Genomic DNA, 17,874 nt, shown 5'->3' on the forward strand with positions numbered 1-17,874 from the left:
TTATTTTGTAATTAATTGAAAATCTAAAATAGTATAAAATCGTATACTATGCCTTAAATTAAAGTTTAAAACGTTCTTCCAATATTAAAAACTATTATTAAATAATCCCTAACATCTCAGACAACACCCCCCTCCCCAACACACACACCTGCACACCCGGTACCCCATACACCAACAACCACATGCCAAGTCTTGGCGAAAGTCTACCTTGTACATCGTGCAACCGCGCGTGCACATTCCAGCATTGCCCCGCTAAAATACACTACCCTATTACGAGCAATGGAATAGCCCGTCAAGCATACACAGTGGTTGCTCCTGGAAGGAAGATTATACCAGATATGACGCGGTTGCTCATGGAAGACAAGAAGGATTATACCCCTTTTCCATTTTTCTGTAGCTTCTTGTATACACGTCGATGTTTTCATCATTTATACAATAAATCCACATTAGACCCCTAATTTTATTTCAGGAAATAAAAGATTAGATTATTATAAAAACGAAACAGTAATCATTGGTAGGGTCTAATGTCATTTTAACATGGAATTTTCAAGGTTTTTTCTAATGCCATTCTCGCTCAATTAAAAAAATATTTTGGCGTATATAAAATTGAAATAAAATTCTCTGCCTCATAAACGACATCAAATGTGCCACGATTGGGTATCACGAATCGTTATATATGATGTGCAGTTAACCCTAACACCAGTAAAAACCACAAAATACCACGATGAAAAATTCTGATCATGCATGCATCCCAGGGTCTGCGATGACGCAATCACCCTAAGTGTGATATGCTCACGGAATTGCTGGCGGGCAGCAATAACCCGATCCAGCTACCGGTCCGCGATCGTTTGCTTGGCATGCGGGGGGTCATAGGTTCGAATCCCGGGGGTGCCAAGTCAAAAATTCTTCTTCTTCTTGAAAAATTCGGATCTTCTCTGACTTCCGATACCAAAAAGCATGGGTCAGTGTTAGGGTTAGAAAAGATGTATTTTTCTAGATTAGAGTGTCCTTTAACCCTAACACCAGTAAAAACCACAAAATACCACGATGAAAAATTCTGATCATGCATGCATCCCAGGGTCTGCGATGACGCAATCACCCTAAGTGTGATATGCTCACGGAATTGCTGGCCGGGCAGCAATAACCCGTCCAGCTACCGGTCCGCGATCGTTCGCTTGGCATGCGGGGGGTCATAGGTTCGAATCCCGGGGGTGCCAAGTCAAAAATTCTTCTTCTTCTTGAAAAATTTGGATCTTCTCTGACTTCCGATACCAAAAAGCATGGGTCAGTGTAAATACTAATAATAGGGTTAATATTCATATTTTCTTTTATACAGAGGATGCTTCAGTTTTGACAGGAAAAATATTTTCTTGAAAACCCTCTCACTCGGTTATTTCAAAACGGTAACCACGCTTCCCTAGAATGGGCAATAAACTAGCATTAAAAATTTTCTTATTCTAACAGCAAGCGTTTCTAAAATGCAGTATGGACCATTAGGGAGAGTTGAGCAAGGGGTCCGTGGTTCGAAACCCCATCCTGCCCGATCCTTGTTGCTCACTCTAAATAGTTCCAATAGGTCGGAAATATCATAATCATAAGCTCTTTCAGTCTAGTAGAATATAATTGTGATATTTCTCCTCGCTCCCATCCACCGTGTAGAATGTGCAGGTGTACACGGTGGGTGCCCGCGCCTCGTGGTTCAATGGTCACGTAAAATGGCGGTTCCGTGTGTCAGACGAGTCAAACCTGAGCACGTAAAAAGTTGCAGGCCTTATCGAAAAGAGTAGGGGGATCATCCCCGGGCTTGTTACCTGCACCCTCCCTAGGTCCCAGGGCAGTAGTAGTTGTGAATACAGTGATTGTACTACTACTAGATTAGTTGTGTTTATGTAATGTTGTGAAATGGTGATATAGATATTGATGTTAAAAAAAAAGTACACTGCTTACTCAGTGGTGCGCCTGAAAATAGGCGGGATTTCCGAAATACCATACCATACCATACCATACCATATGGCGAAATGTGGTGTAAATCAGACCCAGAAACAGAATAGACTCGCTTGCCAGTCCTATATACGCCGTACCTATGTACTATAACCCAGAACAAAATATTAATTTCTGACATGATCGTGTACTGTATCTACCGGCAATGTGTTCCACACAGTGATAGCTTTGTGAACAAAATATTTCTTCCCATGTGTACCATTCATAGCTTAAAATTTCAACAAATTTAAAATGTTGAGAGATGTTTATTTCTAGCAATTTCCACTTACAAGTTACATTGCCATGTTCACAGTCATCCTCCCTCCTCGGTGTTTATTTACATCGCATGACCTATCGCAATCTTTCGTGCAAATACCGATATGAATACCGCATGCTACACAAAATAATGAACTTCGCCCTAAAACAGAAGCTATGACCCGTGTTTACCTTTGACCCAAACAAATTCAGCGACGACCTTTGCCTGGATCAAAGCGACATTATTTATCTTCCAAGTTTGATTAAAATAACGTTCTTTTTTCACTCAAACGTAGTCGATAAGATAATTAAGCTTCAGTTGATCGAACGATTTAACTTCGAAACCAGTGTGGTTGCTTTAAATTGAGATTATTGGTCTTGATGGGTGAAAAATAAATGCGGAAGTCAGTTGCGAAATTGTGTCTGCGACGTCGAAATGCAATGAATGGGAGGCGTAGTGGTTTGACGTCATTAGACTAGACTGGAGTAGTAAGCTTATAAACATAGGGATTTGGCAGATCACATAAGGAGAGAAATTATGTCAAACCGGTATGGTGGACGAACTGGAGAAATGAGAAGACAGAAGAACCAACTGAATAGTCAATGGTAAGTGGGATAATTAGCCTGGACTGGAGTCGAGTGCAGTGAGTGTGTGTGTACTGTTAGTGTTACTGTTAGTTCCAAAAATTGGAACTCACGGCACGGCTCCGACCTCAAGTCCTCAAACGTTCGAAATTTGTAGTTACTACAACTAAAGTTAATTCTTTATTACTTCCGTAAAACAAATTCACACACATATCTTGGTGTAGACATCTCAAACAACATGAAATGGAAAAATCACATCAGTCAAGTAGCTGCAAAAGCTAACAGATCACTGGGTTTTATAAAACGAAATCTCACGGGATGCACTGAAGATATCAAGAACATGGCTTATAAATCATTGGTGCGACCTTCTATGGAGTACTGCGCTGCAGTCTGGGACCCTTACACCGCGGACCAAATATACCAACTTGAAGCTGTTCAGCGCAGGGCTGCCCGCTTTGTTAAAAACATCTAGACTATGACAGGCGTAGCAGTGTCACTGACATGATGACGGATCTGGAGTGGCCACTTCTATCTACCAGACGGAAAATCTCGCGTCTCAGCCAGTTCCAGAAAGCCTACAAAGGTTACCTAGCCATCCCGATCCAAACCCTACTGCACCCGGTAACACGCTCCACCAGGAATAACCACAGCAAAGCCTTCATACCACCACAACCATCAAAGGACACCTACAAATTCTCATTTCTACCAAGGGCTGTCACCGAATGGAACTCACTGCCAGAATCATCAATAGCAATGACTGACCCTATAGTAGGTATCCTAGGTGAATTCAAATTTGCCATCAAACTGCATCATTTTATATATCAAATTAAAGCCCTTGAGTAAACAAAGCCAAAACTGAAAACCTTTTTTCATAGCACTTTCCGTAGCAAAGTTACATCTTGTCAAAGCCTGACTTTCATCAAAAAGATTCATCTAGCAAAATTCCCCAAAACGGCATTTCGGGGTGTTTCTAGATCTTAGTCTCATGGCGATAGCAGCTTTTTTTAATGGAACTGCTATCAAAATCCTCTGAAATTCCATGTGGGGTGACTTATCACCATAAAAATTATATATTTGGGTCAAGTGAAGTATAGAAAACATATTTATGTAGGTTTCTTTCTTCGGGCACAAGTTTTAAATTTCTATGTAAAAATGCATTGACATTGTCGGCGAATTTGGCTGACCAGCAAATGTGTTAACTAAGGTTTGCCTGGGTTACCTACCTATAGCCTTCAAAGCACACCTTCAAGAAATTTACAAATAGTGGAAAAAAAAAAGCACACACACCGAAATCCGGTTTATTTTCCCCACCTGGGGTGTTTAACCGTACTGAACTTGAACTTGAACTTGAACCGTAGTCCGAGCTGTGTGCCAAGCGTAGACGAGCGTACACACATTGCAAACGCAATTCACCAGCGCGTACCCGGACCACGTACCACGGAAGTAATAAAAAATTAAAGTGTGTGTGTGCACTTTAAAATTTCAGTCTCCAATGTTTGAAATGAAATGTCAAATGATGGGTAGTGTTTTGCACACATTCTGGATACTTGGCAACTGGGGAGTACATTTTCTTCAATATTTTGACAATTTGACTTGTAATAGACTAATGTTCTATTCTATGTTGTTGGGCAATTGTTTCTCGTGCCCGTACCATAGTACAATCGAAGTTATATGTTTTTGATTGCAAAGATTGCATCAGGATTTTAATTTCAGACACAAATTCAGAACCCTTCAGGGGGGGGGGGGAGAAATTGAGTATGATAAACTGATTTAAAAATTTAGGGGCTGTATGCCGGGATGTCTTTTCAAAACTTTTTTAGGTCCATTTTGTGGTGATAAAGTGTTCAGAAAATCCAAATAAGGGGCAAGCCAGAAACAAGCTCTTAAAAAATTAAAACGATTCCATTCAATCCACGGGGGAAGACCCCCGCCCCCGGCTACGCCACTGATCATATGAGATACTACAACCAATAATTTTATACCACCAGCCAATAATTTTATACACAAATTTATGCATTATAAAAATGGCATACAGAAAAACAGACCTGTACAGTGTAATTTGTATGAACAATACATGCCAATGTAAATTTTCACTCCAGATCCAAGGGGTAGGTAGATGAGAGTATTGAGCCAGATGTGTAACACCGGCGTGTCCAGGATCTGTTCTTGCGGGGGGCTCAGAGCGGCTTTCAGATTTATGCGGGGGACTTAAGGGGGTACTACACCCCTGGCCAATTTTGTGCCAATTTTTGCATTTTTCTCAAAAATTATAGCGCATTGGTGACAAGTAAGATGGATATTATAGGGGCAAGACTACCACTACTGCACTGAAAATTCAGCAACTCAAGACAAGTAGTTATTGTCTTGATTTATTGATCAAATATTTATTTATTTATTTATTTATTGGAACATACACTTTTGTATCAGTGGCACACGCCTAACCAGCGGTGCGTTCAAAAACAACAAATATACATTATAAACAAGAAACAGAATTATAATACAATTGAATATAATCCTACATGCAAAATTATGGCCTAAGTAGTACAAAAATTAAAGGAAAAGAAATTGCCTGTCTGAACCCAAGTTGACTTGAAACGGGTCCTTAGCAGGAAAAATAAAACATAATATAGAATAATGAAAAAAATACAATTATATTATAATTATACTGGTATGACATGACAATTAATGGACATTAAATATCTTTCAAGACAGAGGATCTCAAGGACCATGCACGTTTTAAGTAACTTTTACAAAACATATATCAAAACAATTGTTGACTTGTACATAGTATATGTATGCTCACGGTCCCATGAGGTTCCCAACATAAGGCACAGTTTCACGTCTAAGTCCCCCGCCATAAAGATTTGCCAGAACATTTCTAAGTTCTGTTCCGAAAGCGTACGCTCGAGCTCAGAGAATTCTTCCGAAAGAATACAGTCTTTCAAGGCGGTGCATGTAAAGAGGAAATGGCGAATATCTTCTTTATCATTTTTGCGCATTCGTCCATGCCTACATTCCAGGAATGAATTCTACCATTTAGGGGTAGAGTGTTAGACCGCGCCTTAAATTTGAAACTTGCTCCTCGGAAATCAGTTTTTTCCAAAAGGTACTTCTCCAGTCTCAATTCTTTCTTATACAAAACTTTTTACCTTGATGCGATCTTGAATAGAAGCAATTGATTCCCACTTCCCAGCCTAAGTCCCCATAAAGAGCGGCGATAGGGGTTTTGGTTTTCCCTCATTTTTGACTGTAACTCCACAACTGTTGTCTGTGCTGAAATAAAATTTCCAGTGCAGTAATTGTAGTCCTTGCCCCTATAATACTATAGTATATGGTCATTTTCACAGTAAAGGGTGTAACCTTTGATTTTTAGGGTCAAAATTTCAAACCACTTTTAAGTATGTTTCTGTTTACTGTAATCATGCATAGAAGCAACTTAAATTCCAGTAAAATAATGTTTCAAGGCTTAAACCTTTTGATTTCTGATAAAAAAATTGACATTTCCATAACATTGTGGTTAAAATCTAAGAAAAAATGTATTTTACATAAGCTCAGAAAATTATGACATGAAAGCTGGAATACATGTGAAATCCCATTTCAAAGTGAGTCAACAGATATAAGTTAAATTTTATACCATGTTTTGCTATGTTTGTAATTGCAATTTTGAAAAATTTTAACATCAAGGGTCATTTGCAATGGAAATTTCCCAACCTTAAACATATTTTTTAAGTTTTAATTGGGTTCCTAAACTTATTTGAATGTCTTACTTCATGTACAAATACTACTTGATGAAAGGAACCTCCCAGCCAAGTTTCACAGAAATTGGAGTTATTTTTAGCGATTTGTTGTTTCGGAGGCTTCAGTTAACAACACAGGTGATCATAAAAGTAAAATATTTGGCCAACTACTACAAGTTGACATGAAAAAATAGGTAACAAATATCACAATTACCAATTTTCATGCTTTGCTTCTAAGTATTGAATTTCAGTTGTGACAAAAATTAAATTATCGTGCAGCAAGTCATTTTGTTTTGTTTTGGAGGCTTCATGTTAACAATGGTTAAACATTGCAGAAGTAGTTTTTTTGAAAACAACACTATTGGGATCATCAATCAATCAATCAATCTTTATTTTCATCAATCTCATACAAACATTATAGCATTATTATATACAATTATTGTGTATTAACAAGATTTGATGAAGGTAGGTACATCACAAAGCCGAGGCCTGATAACGATGTACCACCTTTTAATTAACAAATAATTATAATTTAATCAAAACAACGAATATACACATAAACATAAATAAATAAACAAAGAACCCATCTTAATTTACCATAATACAATTTTAAGCAAACAAATATTTTAGCAGTAGTATAGTATCAAGTAGTATAGTGAATAACATAGAGTCAGCACAATATGAATTAAAAGAACCCATTTTAATTTACCATAATACAATTTTAAGTAGGCAAATATTATAGCAGTAGTGTAGTATCAAATAGTATAGTGAATAACATAGATTCAGCACAATATGAATTGTGACATTATTTGTTATCTTTTAGATACCTTAACATACTATTTTTGAATTCATTTACCAGTTTAGCTTCTTTAATTTCACTTGGCAAACTATTCCACAGCCTAGGACCAAGTGTTAAAACATCAGTGACTTTATGGATGTCAGTTCGATAATTCTCTTTCTTTCTGGTATTATAATTGTGAATAGACTTCATGTTTATGAACAAGTTGTCAAATGAACTTGGTAATAGACCCTTATGATATTTGTACATAAATATACCCAGTTCTTTATTATACAGATGACATATATTAATTGTACTTTTCGAACAATGGTTTGGTGTGGCAAAGATACGAACTATTATTTATAATTCTTACTGCTCTTTTCTGGAGCTTCACAAGTCTGTTTAAATTATACTTATTAGCAGAACCCCACAATATTATACCGTAGCTTAAATATGGTAAGATTAGCGTATAATACAACTGATACAGGCTTGATTTTGGTAAAAAAGTTTAAGTTTGTTTAGGACACCAATATTTCTAGAACATGTTTTACTAATGTTGTTAATATGTGACCTCCAAGTTAGGTTGTCATCAAGTGTAATGCCCAGAAATTTAACGTCATATACACGTGAAAGTTTGCATCCATCCAGAAATACATTGTGGACATCAGTTATATTCTTTGTTTGATGAGGTGTTCCAATAAACATAAGATTTGTTTTACTAGCATTCAGGGATAACTTGTTACACTTAAACCAGTTAACAATCTCCTTCAATTCTTTATTCATATTGTCACAAAGCCTTTGAATATTATTATCAGAAAGAAAAACAGTTGTGTCATCTGCAAATAATATAAACGATAGAAGTTTGGATGTTCTGCTAATGTCATTCATATATATAATAAATAGTAGTGGCCCCAAGATGGAGCCCTGTGGCACCCCACACTTCACACTGGTACAAGATGATTTTGCAGAATTAAAAGATACATATTGTTTACGGTTTGACAGATAGTTTTCAAACCAGTTATACGGTACACCACGAAAACCATAATGGTACAACTTTTGTAATAAGATGTCATGATCAATAGTATCAAAGGCCTTTGAAAGGTCCATGAAGACACTTGCAGTATACATATTTTCATCAATAGCCTTGTTTGTATCTTTAATCAAGTCTAATACAGCCATATATGTAGAATGTTTATGACGAAACCCATATTGCCTATTGTACAGTAATTCTTTGGCATTTAAAAAGTTACTACATCTTTCATGAACAATTCTTTCAAGAATTTTTGAAAAACAAGGCAACACAGATACTGGTCTATAATTACCAAATAATTGTGGAGAATCTTTCTTATATATAGGTACAACCTTTGCTATTTTCATAGCATCAGGAACAATTCCTTCTGTTAGTGACTTGTTGAAAATGATTTTCAATGGATATAAAATTTCAGTGGCAACCAATTTTACCACGTCAGACTTTATTAGATCATAACCTGGACTTTTTCTATTACCTAAGTTGTTAATAATCTTCAGGATTTCATTTTCGTCTGTCGGTTTGAAAAAACAACTAGAGTTGCAACTATTAGTTAGATACTCATCAAAATTTTTACCTTGGTGTTTTATAGAGGCAGCTAGTGTAGGTCCAATGCTGGCAAAGAATTCATTGAATTTGTTTGCTACTTTTGATGGATCATTATAAGTTTCATTGTCACTTACAAACTTTTGAGAAGATGTCTTTTTTGGACATCTGAGAACAGAATTCAGAATTTTCCATGTATTTCTCATATTATACCTTTCTTTGTCCAGTTGTGAACTGAAATAATTTTGTTTTGCCCTCCTCAATAAGGAGTTTAACTTGTTACTGATACATTTTATATTTATGTACATTCGCATCAGTAGGTTTTTGGATATGTTTTTTGAACAACTTGTTCTTTCTCTACTTAATACATTTTAGTAGAGAATATGTTATCCAAGGTGCCCTAGGCATCCTATTTTTGTATGAGATTTCTTAACTACCTTTTTTGGAATACATTCATCAAATACCGCTTTAAATTTATCAATAAACTTGTTGTATGATACATTGGCATCATGATTTTCACACACATTGTCCCAGTCAACCTTGCTAAGTTTATCTTTAAGTGCATCAATGTTTTGTACACTCATATCCCTTATTTCGATGACAAAATCTTTGGTATTTTTACCATAAACACTTAAGTTTGTAGATACAAATATAGGAAGATGGTCACTTATATCAGTTAGAATAATGCCAGATGTTTGATTTGCATAATTGTTGGTAAAAAAGTTATCAATAAGAGTTGCTGATTTTCTAGTTATCCTAGTCGGTTTAGTTATACTAGGGTATAGAGAATATGATGTTATAACATCTACAAATTCACCAGTTGGTTTATGAACATCATCATTGAGTAGGTTTATATTAAAATCACCCATTATATATAGGAGCTTATTTTCCTGACCTGTTATTTTACATAACACAGCATCTATATATTTATTAAATTCATCAATAGTTTGGTCAGGTGGTCTATATACTACACCAACTACAATGTTTTGCTAATTACTTTTTCAATTTCTATAAACAACGATTCAGTATACTTCAACTGATTTAGATCATTAATATCATGTCTAACATTATAAGCAATATTCTCATCAACATACATAGATACACCACCGCCTCTCTTGTCATTTCTATTACACAATTCGAGGTTATATCCTCTTAGATGATAGTAATCATGAGGCTTTTCTTTCAACCAAGTTTCAACCAGTCCAATGATTTGAAAGTTGACATCAATTTCTGAGAGTAATTCCTTTAATGCATCAAAGTTTTTAGTCAGACTTCTTACATTGCTACAAAGTAATGATAAATTGCTGTTTTTTATACCGGCTGTTTCTTTTAGGTTGTCTGTGGAAAAATATTGTGTGTTATTATTACAATCATTTACTTCAAATGCATCATCATTATCAAAAGGATTGTATTTCATGTTATCGAAATGGGATTTCATATATTCAGTATCAGCCGACATGTCCTCAAAACACCTATACAATTCAAGTTGGAATTCACGTTCATCAGTAAAATGATTAAAAGGCAGTGTCAAATTTTCATTACAACTGGAGCAATGCCAATATTTTGTATAGTCATTGCTTCTGAATTCCTTTGCAGATAGGTCACTGCAACATTTGTGAACATATTTCTTACATAAATTGCAAATTAACTTTCTATGATTTCTTTTTACAAGATGGGAGCATATAGCACATAAACAAGACATAAATAAATAAAACAACAAACAAATAAAGTAAAAATAATATATAAAGCAATAACCTAGTTATGCTGTAAACACAGCAAAATATTAGGGTTATACTTAGATATTACTAAGCTTGCATGCCAATATTATAAAGAACATATTTATAAAGAACATATTTATCAAAAACAATTAAGACACATATCGATGTTGAATGATGCAGTATTAGACTTTGAACATGACCAATTTATAGAATAAAGGTACTAGATTCATAAAATCTGTATATTGAGGACATACATGAATTGTATACAAGCATGTACATGAAAAAGAAAACCATTTAAGAGTTTACAATTGCATCTTTAGAGTCATTTGGAACCGTTATGTAATCATATCATTTTGTAACCAACAGAACATGGATTGCTAACGGGAACATTAATGTATATCATAAACATGGATCAGTGTAGATACAACAAGATATCATTTAGAATTGTCATGAGATAATATATCAACAAAATTGTAAATCCCGTTGTACATGTTAGCCTACAAGGGTTTGAAGGAATTGAAGATATAGTTATCATTAGTGGAATCAGCAAAGATTCAAATATACCAGACACATAATTGTATATTAAAAAATATACATAAATTTAAAGTGTTAAAAACAACAACATAGATATCATTTTGAACCGTGATTTATTCATAGACCGTGTCAGGCTTATGAAATAGGGTGGTTATATGGATACAACAAATAAACCATGCCGATGTCATCATGTAACTATTATAACATAGAATGGTATACATCATAGATTCATATATCATGCACATACTCCATATCGTGTGTATTTTAAAGCAAACATGAGTCTGCAGATACCTGAACAACAAAGATATCACTGTAAAACCAGTCAATGATTCATGTTTACACACATTGTATAATATCAACAAACAGAAATTTAAAGAACAAAGACATAATTATACATAATACCCATTGCATCAACATCAACCAACAGTCAATCAATGATTTTGCATCTAATAAGCACACTGTACATATACAGGCAATGATTTGTAGATACAGCAGAGATAACTTTTCTTAAACCCAACATGGATTCATGTATCAGGACATTGTATTGCTTGCATTTGAACAAGATTGGAAATATACAACATACATATAATTTGGAACCAACATAGATTCATACATCAGGCATACGACATACAAAAAATTAGTAGAAACACTGTGGATACCATTGTGAAATGAACTTGGATCCATAATATGAATCCTATTTTATATATCAAATACTCGATTTATATCAGATACAACCAAGATATCATTTGATGGAACAAACATGGATTCGCATGATTAAGTACCTTGAATATAATAACATACATGAACTTGTAAATAAAACATTATCATTTTGGAATCAACGTGTCATTTAAGCTGTTATTTTCTTGTGTGTATTGAATCAATGATTCTACGCGGCAGATATTGTAGATTTATAACATGGTAATTTTTTCACCCATTTGTTAAGTATGGTGTTATTTGCATGTGAAGCCTCCGAAACGGGCTTTCTTGGGTATCAGTATATTTTTCAAACATTAACGATAATATCAATTTCTTTTTTAATTTATGACATTCTGCACATATCATGTAACAATTACAATGCAGATATCAATATGGAACACACCAATTTAGATGATAATTAACCTTATTGTTGTTTTGGAGGCTTCAATTGTTTCGGAGGCTTCAATTGTTAACGGAAAGTTTGTATTGGGTCCCATTTTCAAACGGTGATATATATCTCCATGATTTAAAAACAAGTGACTTGAGGATCTACTTTGCTACATTTTGATAAATAGATTGGATGAGCTCTTTTATTTATATTTGCCCAAGCTTGCTGAACAGTTTGTTTCGAGGCTTCAAAAGTTAACGGAAAATCGGCTCTTTGAAGTCAAGATTTTATAAAAATTTTAAAAGCTTGCAAATCGACTAATTTTTGTTACCCATTTCAAGTTAAGATACCAATTGTTATGAATCAAGAAGAAGTGAAGAAATAACCAAGAATTATGAACCAAAGCTATACCCACAAAGTTTGTTAACAATTGTTAACGGAAAATGAAGCCTCCAAGCGACAAATCTCAAGTCCGGTTCTCAAAAATACAGGGCTGTTCACAATTCGGTAAATCTAATGTGGCAGTGTTTACTGAACATATGACCGTACTTTCAGGATAAGAAAAATTATCCATGAACTAACTGAAGAAAACACAGGGTTTTACAAAAATGTTACTGTTTTTTATAGTTTTTCAAAATGACAATATTAGGTACATTTAAGCCTGCTAAAATTGAATGCAGTAACTCGCGAAGATTATTATGCTACCCAAGGTAGCTGCTAACTAGATGACTTATGTGGCCAAAAATCATGGAATTCTGTGCCTTTATTAGAACACTACGGATCAAAATGTTAAAAATCCAAAGTTACACCCTTTACCGTGAAAATGACCATGTATCTTACTTGTCACCAATGCGCTAAAATTTTTGAGAAAAATCCAAAAATAGGCACAAAATTGTGCAGGGGTGTAATACCCCTTAATGGCTAAAACAGATTCTTAACAAAGTGCGGGGCTTCAGCCCCCAAAGCCCGGACACGCCACTGTGTGACATGAAAATCTGTTTGTCAAAACTCCCCAAGAAGCCAACACAGTACTCACAGTAACCAGTATATAATACCATTATAATCACACCCAGGACTGATTTAAATTCAGCTTCTGTCTAAGAACAATACTGAGATAAAACAGTGTACAGTAATTTTCTAATTTATATACCGTATTTCGTCAAATAATATTACATTTTCCCAAGGGGGGCGTTTAGGTCATTTTTAGCACGACAATTCCCGTTAAAATCATTAGGTAAGCCTAAAAGTCACGCTAAAATGACAAACTATGAACTTTTGACACTGACTTTTGGTTCACTTCCGGGTTTCTGATGCAGATTTTCGCCATGTATTGCTGCTATTACCGACCATGTGAGCAACTTGGTAAGCTTACTACACAAGATAGCATGGAAATATCGGAATTTTTGAAATATTTGAGGGGGGGGCGACTGTTTGACGAAATACGGTACCTGAATAAAACTCCATGGCCTAACTAGCCTGTATCTCGTTTCGCCAAAGAACGCGTCTGTAATACATACCTGTTTTAATGACTTTGCAACAATGTTTCTATTGTCAGCAATAACAGCTTGCATTCACACTTTTGAGTTTATATGGTGAATTTTCGTACACATCATAAATAAGTGAAATCAGAATATCCTGAAAGGAATTTAGGTAAAGAATTCAACGACACTGACCTCGCAGCAGCTAATGTTTTCATGTAAACATGGCGTCATTAAACATTTTAGCCTACGTTTCAGTATCCTACTACCGGATCGTTGAAACAACAAAACCTCAATCCCGGCCTCATTCACGAATTCACTCACCTTCCTACACCACCAGTTGAAATAAAACTCAAACATCCCGTGTTATTCCTCAAAACTACATGCACCTTCATTAATAAAAAAATTGAAATCCTAGTAGAAATCCGTTATCGAAAATTGTTTGATATAAAACGTCACCAAAAGTAATTTTTCTGAAGAGTAGATACCGCGTGTCAAAATGGCGGCGCAGTCGCATCCCCCAGCTTTGTACGTGTACCCAGGTCACGGTATGTCTACGTGACTAACAGTCAAGGTCAGAGAACAGCGCAACCTGTCTGCTGTAATATAATGGCTCCGCCCAATGAACGGCGCTGTCAATCATCCTTATTGCCTTTGTCGAACAGACTTTTACGCAGGTAAGAGCTCACGCTGTCCTCACTTTTAGGATCGGCGAAGCGTCAGGCCGACACAAGCTGGTTGTGTAGGAGACTATCATCGTGATGCCCACGTTGCAACCATTGGATTACGGAAGAAATATTCATACCAGGACTGAAGCAAATGTGGCCATTTCTATGTTTGTACCGGGCATGTACCGCCATTTTTCAACACGGAGCTAGCGGAAAATACTGCAAATTCGTCCAAGGTAAGCAAAGGGTTGGGGATCGCATTTTAACTTTGACTAAACTGTTTCGGAGTTAAGGCACGCTAAAAGTAGACCATTTCGGGGGCTGTATTTGGTGTACATGTGACGTTTTGAACAGAGTAAAAAACGACCACTTATTCGCTATTGCTGAAGTATACCCGCCGAATCATGTACCAATACACAAGGTATTGGTACATGAGATCAGGTATAAATAAAAACATAACTTGTGGAATTTATTTTTATTTTTAATCCTTAATTATTTTATCCTTAAGTTAATGTAATAATTGTAATCAAGAACGTCCTTATATTGCATGCAAATTGAGGGTTAAAGGGGGATCCCTCAATTTTGTATAATAGGCATGACTGGCATGTTCTTGTTACAATTATTACCGCACTGGTATATGAAACTTAACATTTACGAAAAACTTCTGTGCTCATTTTTATTACAGCGGGAAAGTTTTGCTGGAGAGTTTGAGCCTTGGGCTTACCTTGGGCGAGTTTTTTTCTTCTTTTTCCTTTCTCCAAATCTACATACACACACCCTCTGTGTAGTGATTATAGTTGTCTCTTCCATAGGGGTCACCGGGTGTAGGGGTGTATAGATGTCAAATAAAATAGTTCAATCTATAAATCTTTTTGCACTTTTGCAGTGTGAAGGACCATCAGGAGCTACTATGGGGCCTCAAATTTACTGTGGAAGGTTTACTAGCAGTGCAGACAGCAAATGTATGGTCAACTTATGGTGGACTGGCAAGACTGTGTGGACAACTAGATAAAATACTCAGGCATAGACTCCGAGAAAGACAGGTAAGGCTAATAATGTATGGTCAACTTATGGTGGACTTTCAAGACTGTGTGGACAACTAGACAAAATACTCAGGCATAGACTCCGAGAAAGACAGGTAAGGCTTATAATGTATGGTCAACTTATGGTGGACTGGCAAGACTGTGTGGACAAATAGATAAAATACTCAGGCATAGACTCCGAGAAAGACAGGTAAGGCTAATAATGTATGGTCAACTTATGGTGGACTGGCAAGACTGTGTGGACAACTAGATAAAATACTCAGGCATATAGACTCAGAGAAAGACAGGTAAGGCAAATGTATGGTCAACTTATGGTGGACTGGCAAGACTGTGTGGACAAATAGACAAAATACTCAGGCATAGACTCCGAGAAAGACAGGTAAGGCTAATAATGTATGGTCAACTTATGGTGGACTGGCAAGACTGTGTGGACAACTAGACAAAATACTCAGGCATAGACTCCGAGAAAGACAGGTAAGGCTTATAATGTATGGTCAACTTATGGTGGACTGGCAAGACTATGTGGACAAATAGATAAAATACTCAGGCATAGACTCCGAGAAAGACAGGTAAGGCTAATAATGTATGCGTGGTTTGGTCAACTTTTATGTGGACTGGCATGACTGTGTGGACAACTAGATCAGATACTCAGGCATAGATTCTGAGTAAAACAGTGCACACCAACATCGCCCGTTTAATAATTATATTAAACAGCAGAGACACTGAAATGAATACCCGGGATTGATACATGTGAATGTGCTATGCACGATTTGATATTAGACAATAAATCTTTGGATACTGGGGTAGAAAATGATGAATATCTCCCGTAATTGATTTAGTCTAAAGAAGCCAGATTTGGTTCCTTGCACTTGAATATATGTGTTCAATGGATATGATAGTCGTTAGCTAGCGTCTTGAGAAAGAAGCGTGCGTCTTGAAGTCAAAAACTGACAAAAACATTCTGATTTTATATGTGCCAAACTATAATAGTGCAGCGTAGGCTAGCTGCACTCACTCATGCAAGCAGTCTAAAAGCATGACCATTGACCTCATAATGACGTAAAACATACATACTCACTCACACACAGAGACATCAATTACTAGCCTATTGTCAGTAGCCTTAGTCGATGTCCCTCGGCTCATTATGCGTCTCAAAGGTCGGAACAAAATGTCCATGCATGGCTGTGGATTCAACCTACCATGGCGATTTCTGCCATGAAGATATCGGGGCGATGACACTGTGCAGTACTGGTCCTGGCTTTAATTTATGAACATACAGTGGATTAGGAAGAATAGTCCCCCATTCTTATAGGGGACTGGCAAGACTATGGACAACTGGACAAAATTCTGAGGCATAATATACAAATATTGATTGCTATTAGGGGCAAGGTTAAGTTTATTAGGCCCAAGGTGATCTCAAAACCATGCTATGACCCGAGGCACGGCTGAGGGTCATATAGCATGGTTTTGCGATCACCGCAGGCCTATAATTTTAACCATGTCCCGAAAATATAGCAGTCAATATTTGTTTTATATGTACCGAATGGGTGTATGTGGATGTTGCTATTGCGCAGTTTGATTGGGACGCACATGACCGGTCCATAGTTCATTTTTAGGGCATAGCTAATTCAATGACTGCACCAGGCGGCGAATGACATGATCGAGCCGGCAACTTGTGAAACCGCCCAGCCGTATGGCATTTTCCATATACTTGGTTTGTTTTGTGGGATTCATTATCTAACCCCAACGGTTTTAGCTTGTATATTATTTATTAACATAGGCCTATTTGTTTTTGATATTTCAAGCGTTTTAAAATTTCTAAATAATTCCATTCAATTACACGGTTGACGATGAAAATTTACTGAATTTAGAGAATGCAATGCGACCACCACCTGGACTGCACTTTCAACCCATCAGATGACAGGAATCTATATACATGTACGAGGTATAATTATGAGTATTTACTGGGAGTCTGGGTATGGGAAAGATGTATGCATTCATCTCTCAAGACTTTCTTCATCATAACCATGCAGTTTGTTGGCATCTTTGTTGACAGGTAGACGTTTATGGCATGCAGTGGAGACCATTTATCATTATAAATGTATATTTAGTCAACACACATGGATGTAAGTGGATTGACTTCCAGAGAATTATGGCACTCACCTTGGTCTGTGGCGGACATTTTAAAAATGAATTTAGAAGAGCAGCAACAACATCACTTGCATTGCATTCCAGATGTTAAATCTACATCATGCAAAATTTCAGGAAATTCGCACGAGTCCGTTTTATTTTAGGGTTATTTGTATAACTGGTCTTTACATGTAGCCCTATGGAGAAAGTGCCCGTTGAGGGCGCTTATAACCCCATTTTAGGAACAAAATGTGATTTTAAAAAATGGACTCGTATGAATTTTCTAAAATTTTCAGAGTATGTAGTATGAA

The 17,874-nt window shown here is 36.3% G+C and overlaps 1 protein-coding gene across 1 annotated transcript in view; it reads left to right on the forward strand.

Annotated features, from left to right (window-relative positions):
• The first annotated feature begins 2,457 nt into the window (after window positions 1-2,457).
• The window catches only part of LOC140169565 (run domain Beclin-1-interacting and cysteine-rich domain-containing protein-like), a 53,722-nt gene continuing 38,305 nt past the window's right edge, over window positions 2,458-17,874 (forward strand). The window contains exons 1-2 of the mRNA XM_072192829.1: window positions 2,458-2,841; window positions 15,277-15,433. Of these exons, the coding sequence (XP_072048930.1) occupies window positions 2,774-2,841; window positions 15,277-15,433 (225 nt within the window). The 5' untranslated portion in view covers window positions 2,458-2,773. The remainder of the gene's footprint in view (window positions 2,842-15,276; window positions 15,434-17,874) is intronic.

This window comes from Amphiura filiformis, chromosome 14 (assembly GCF_039555335.1).
Source record: "Amphiura filiformis chromosome 14, Afil_fr2py, whole genome shotgun sequence".
NCBI classification, from domain to species: domain Eukaryota; kingdom Metazoa; phylum Echinodermata; class Ophiuroidea; order Amphilepidida; family Amphiuridae; genus Amphiura; species Amphiura filiformis.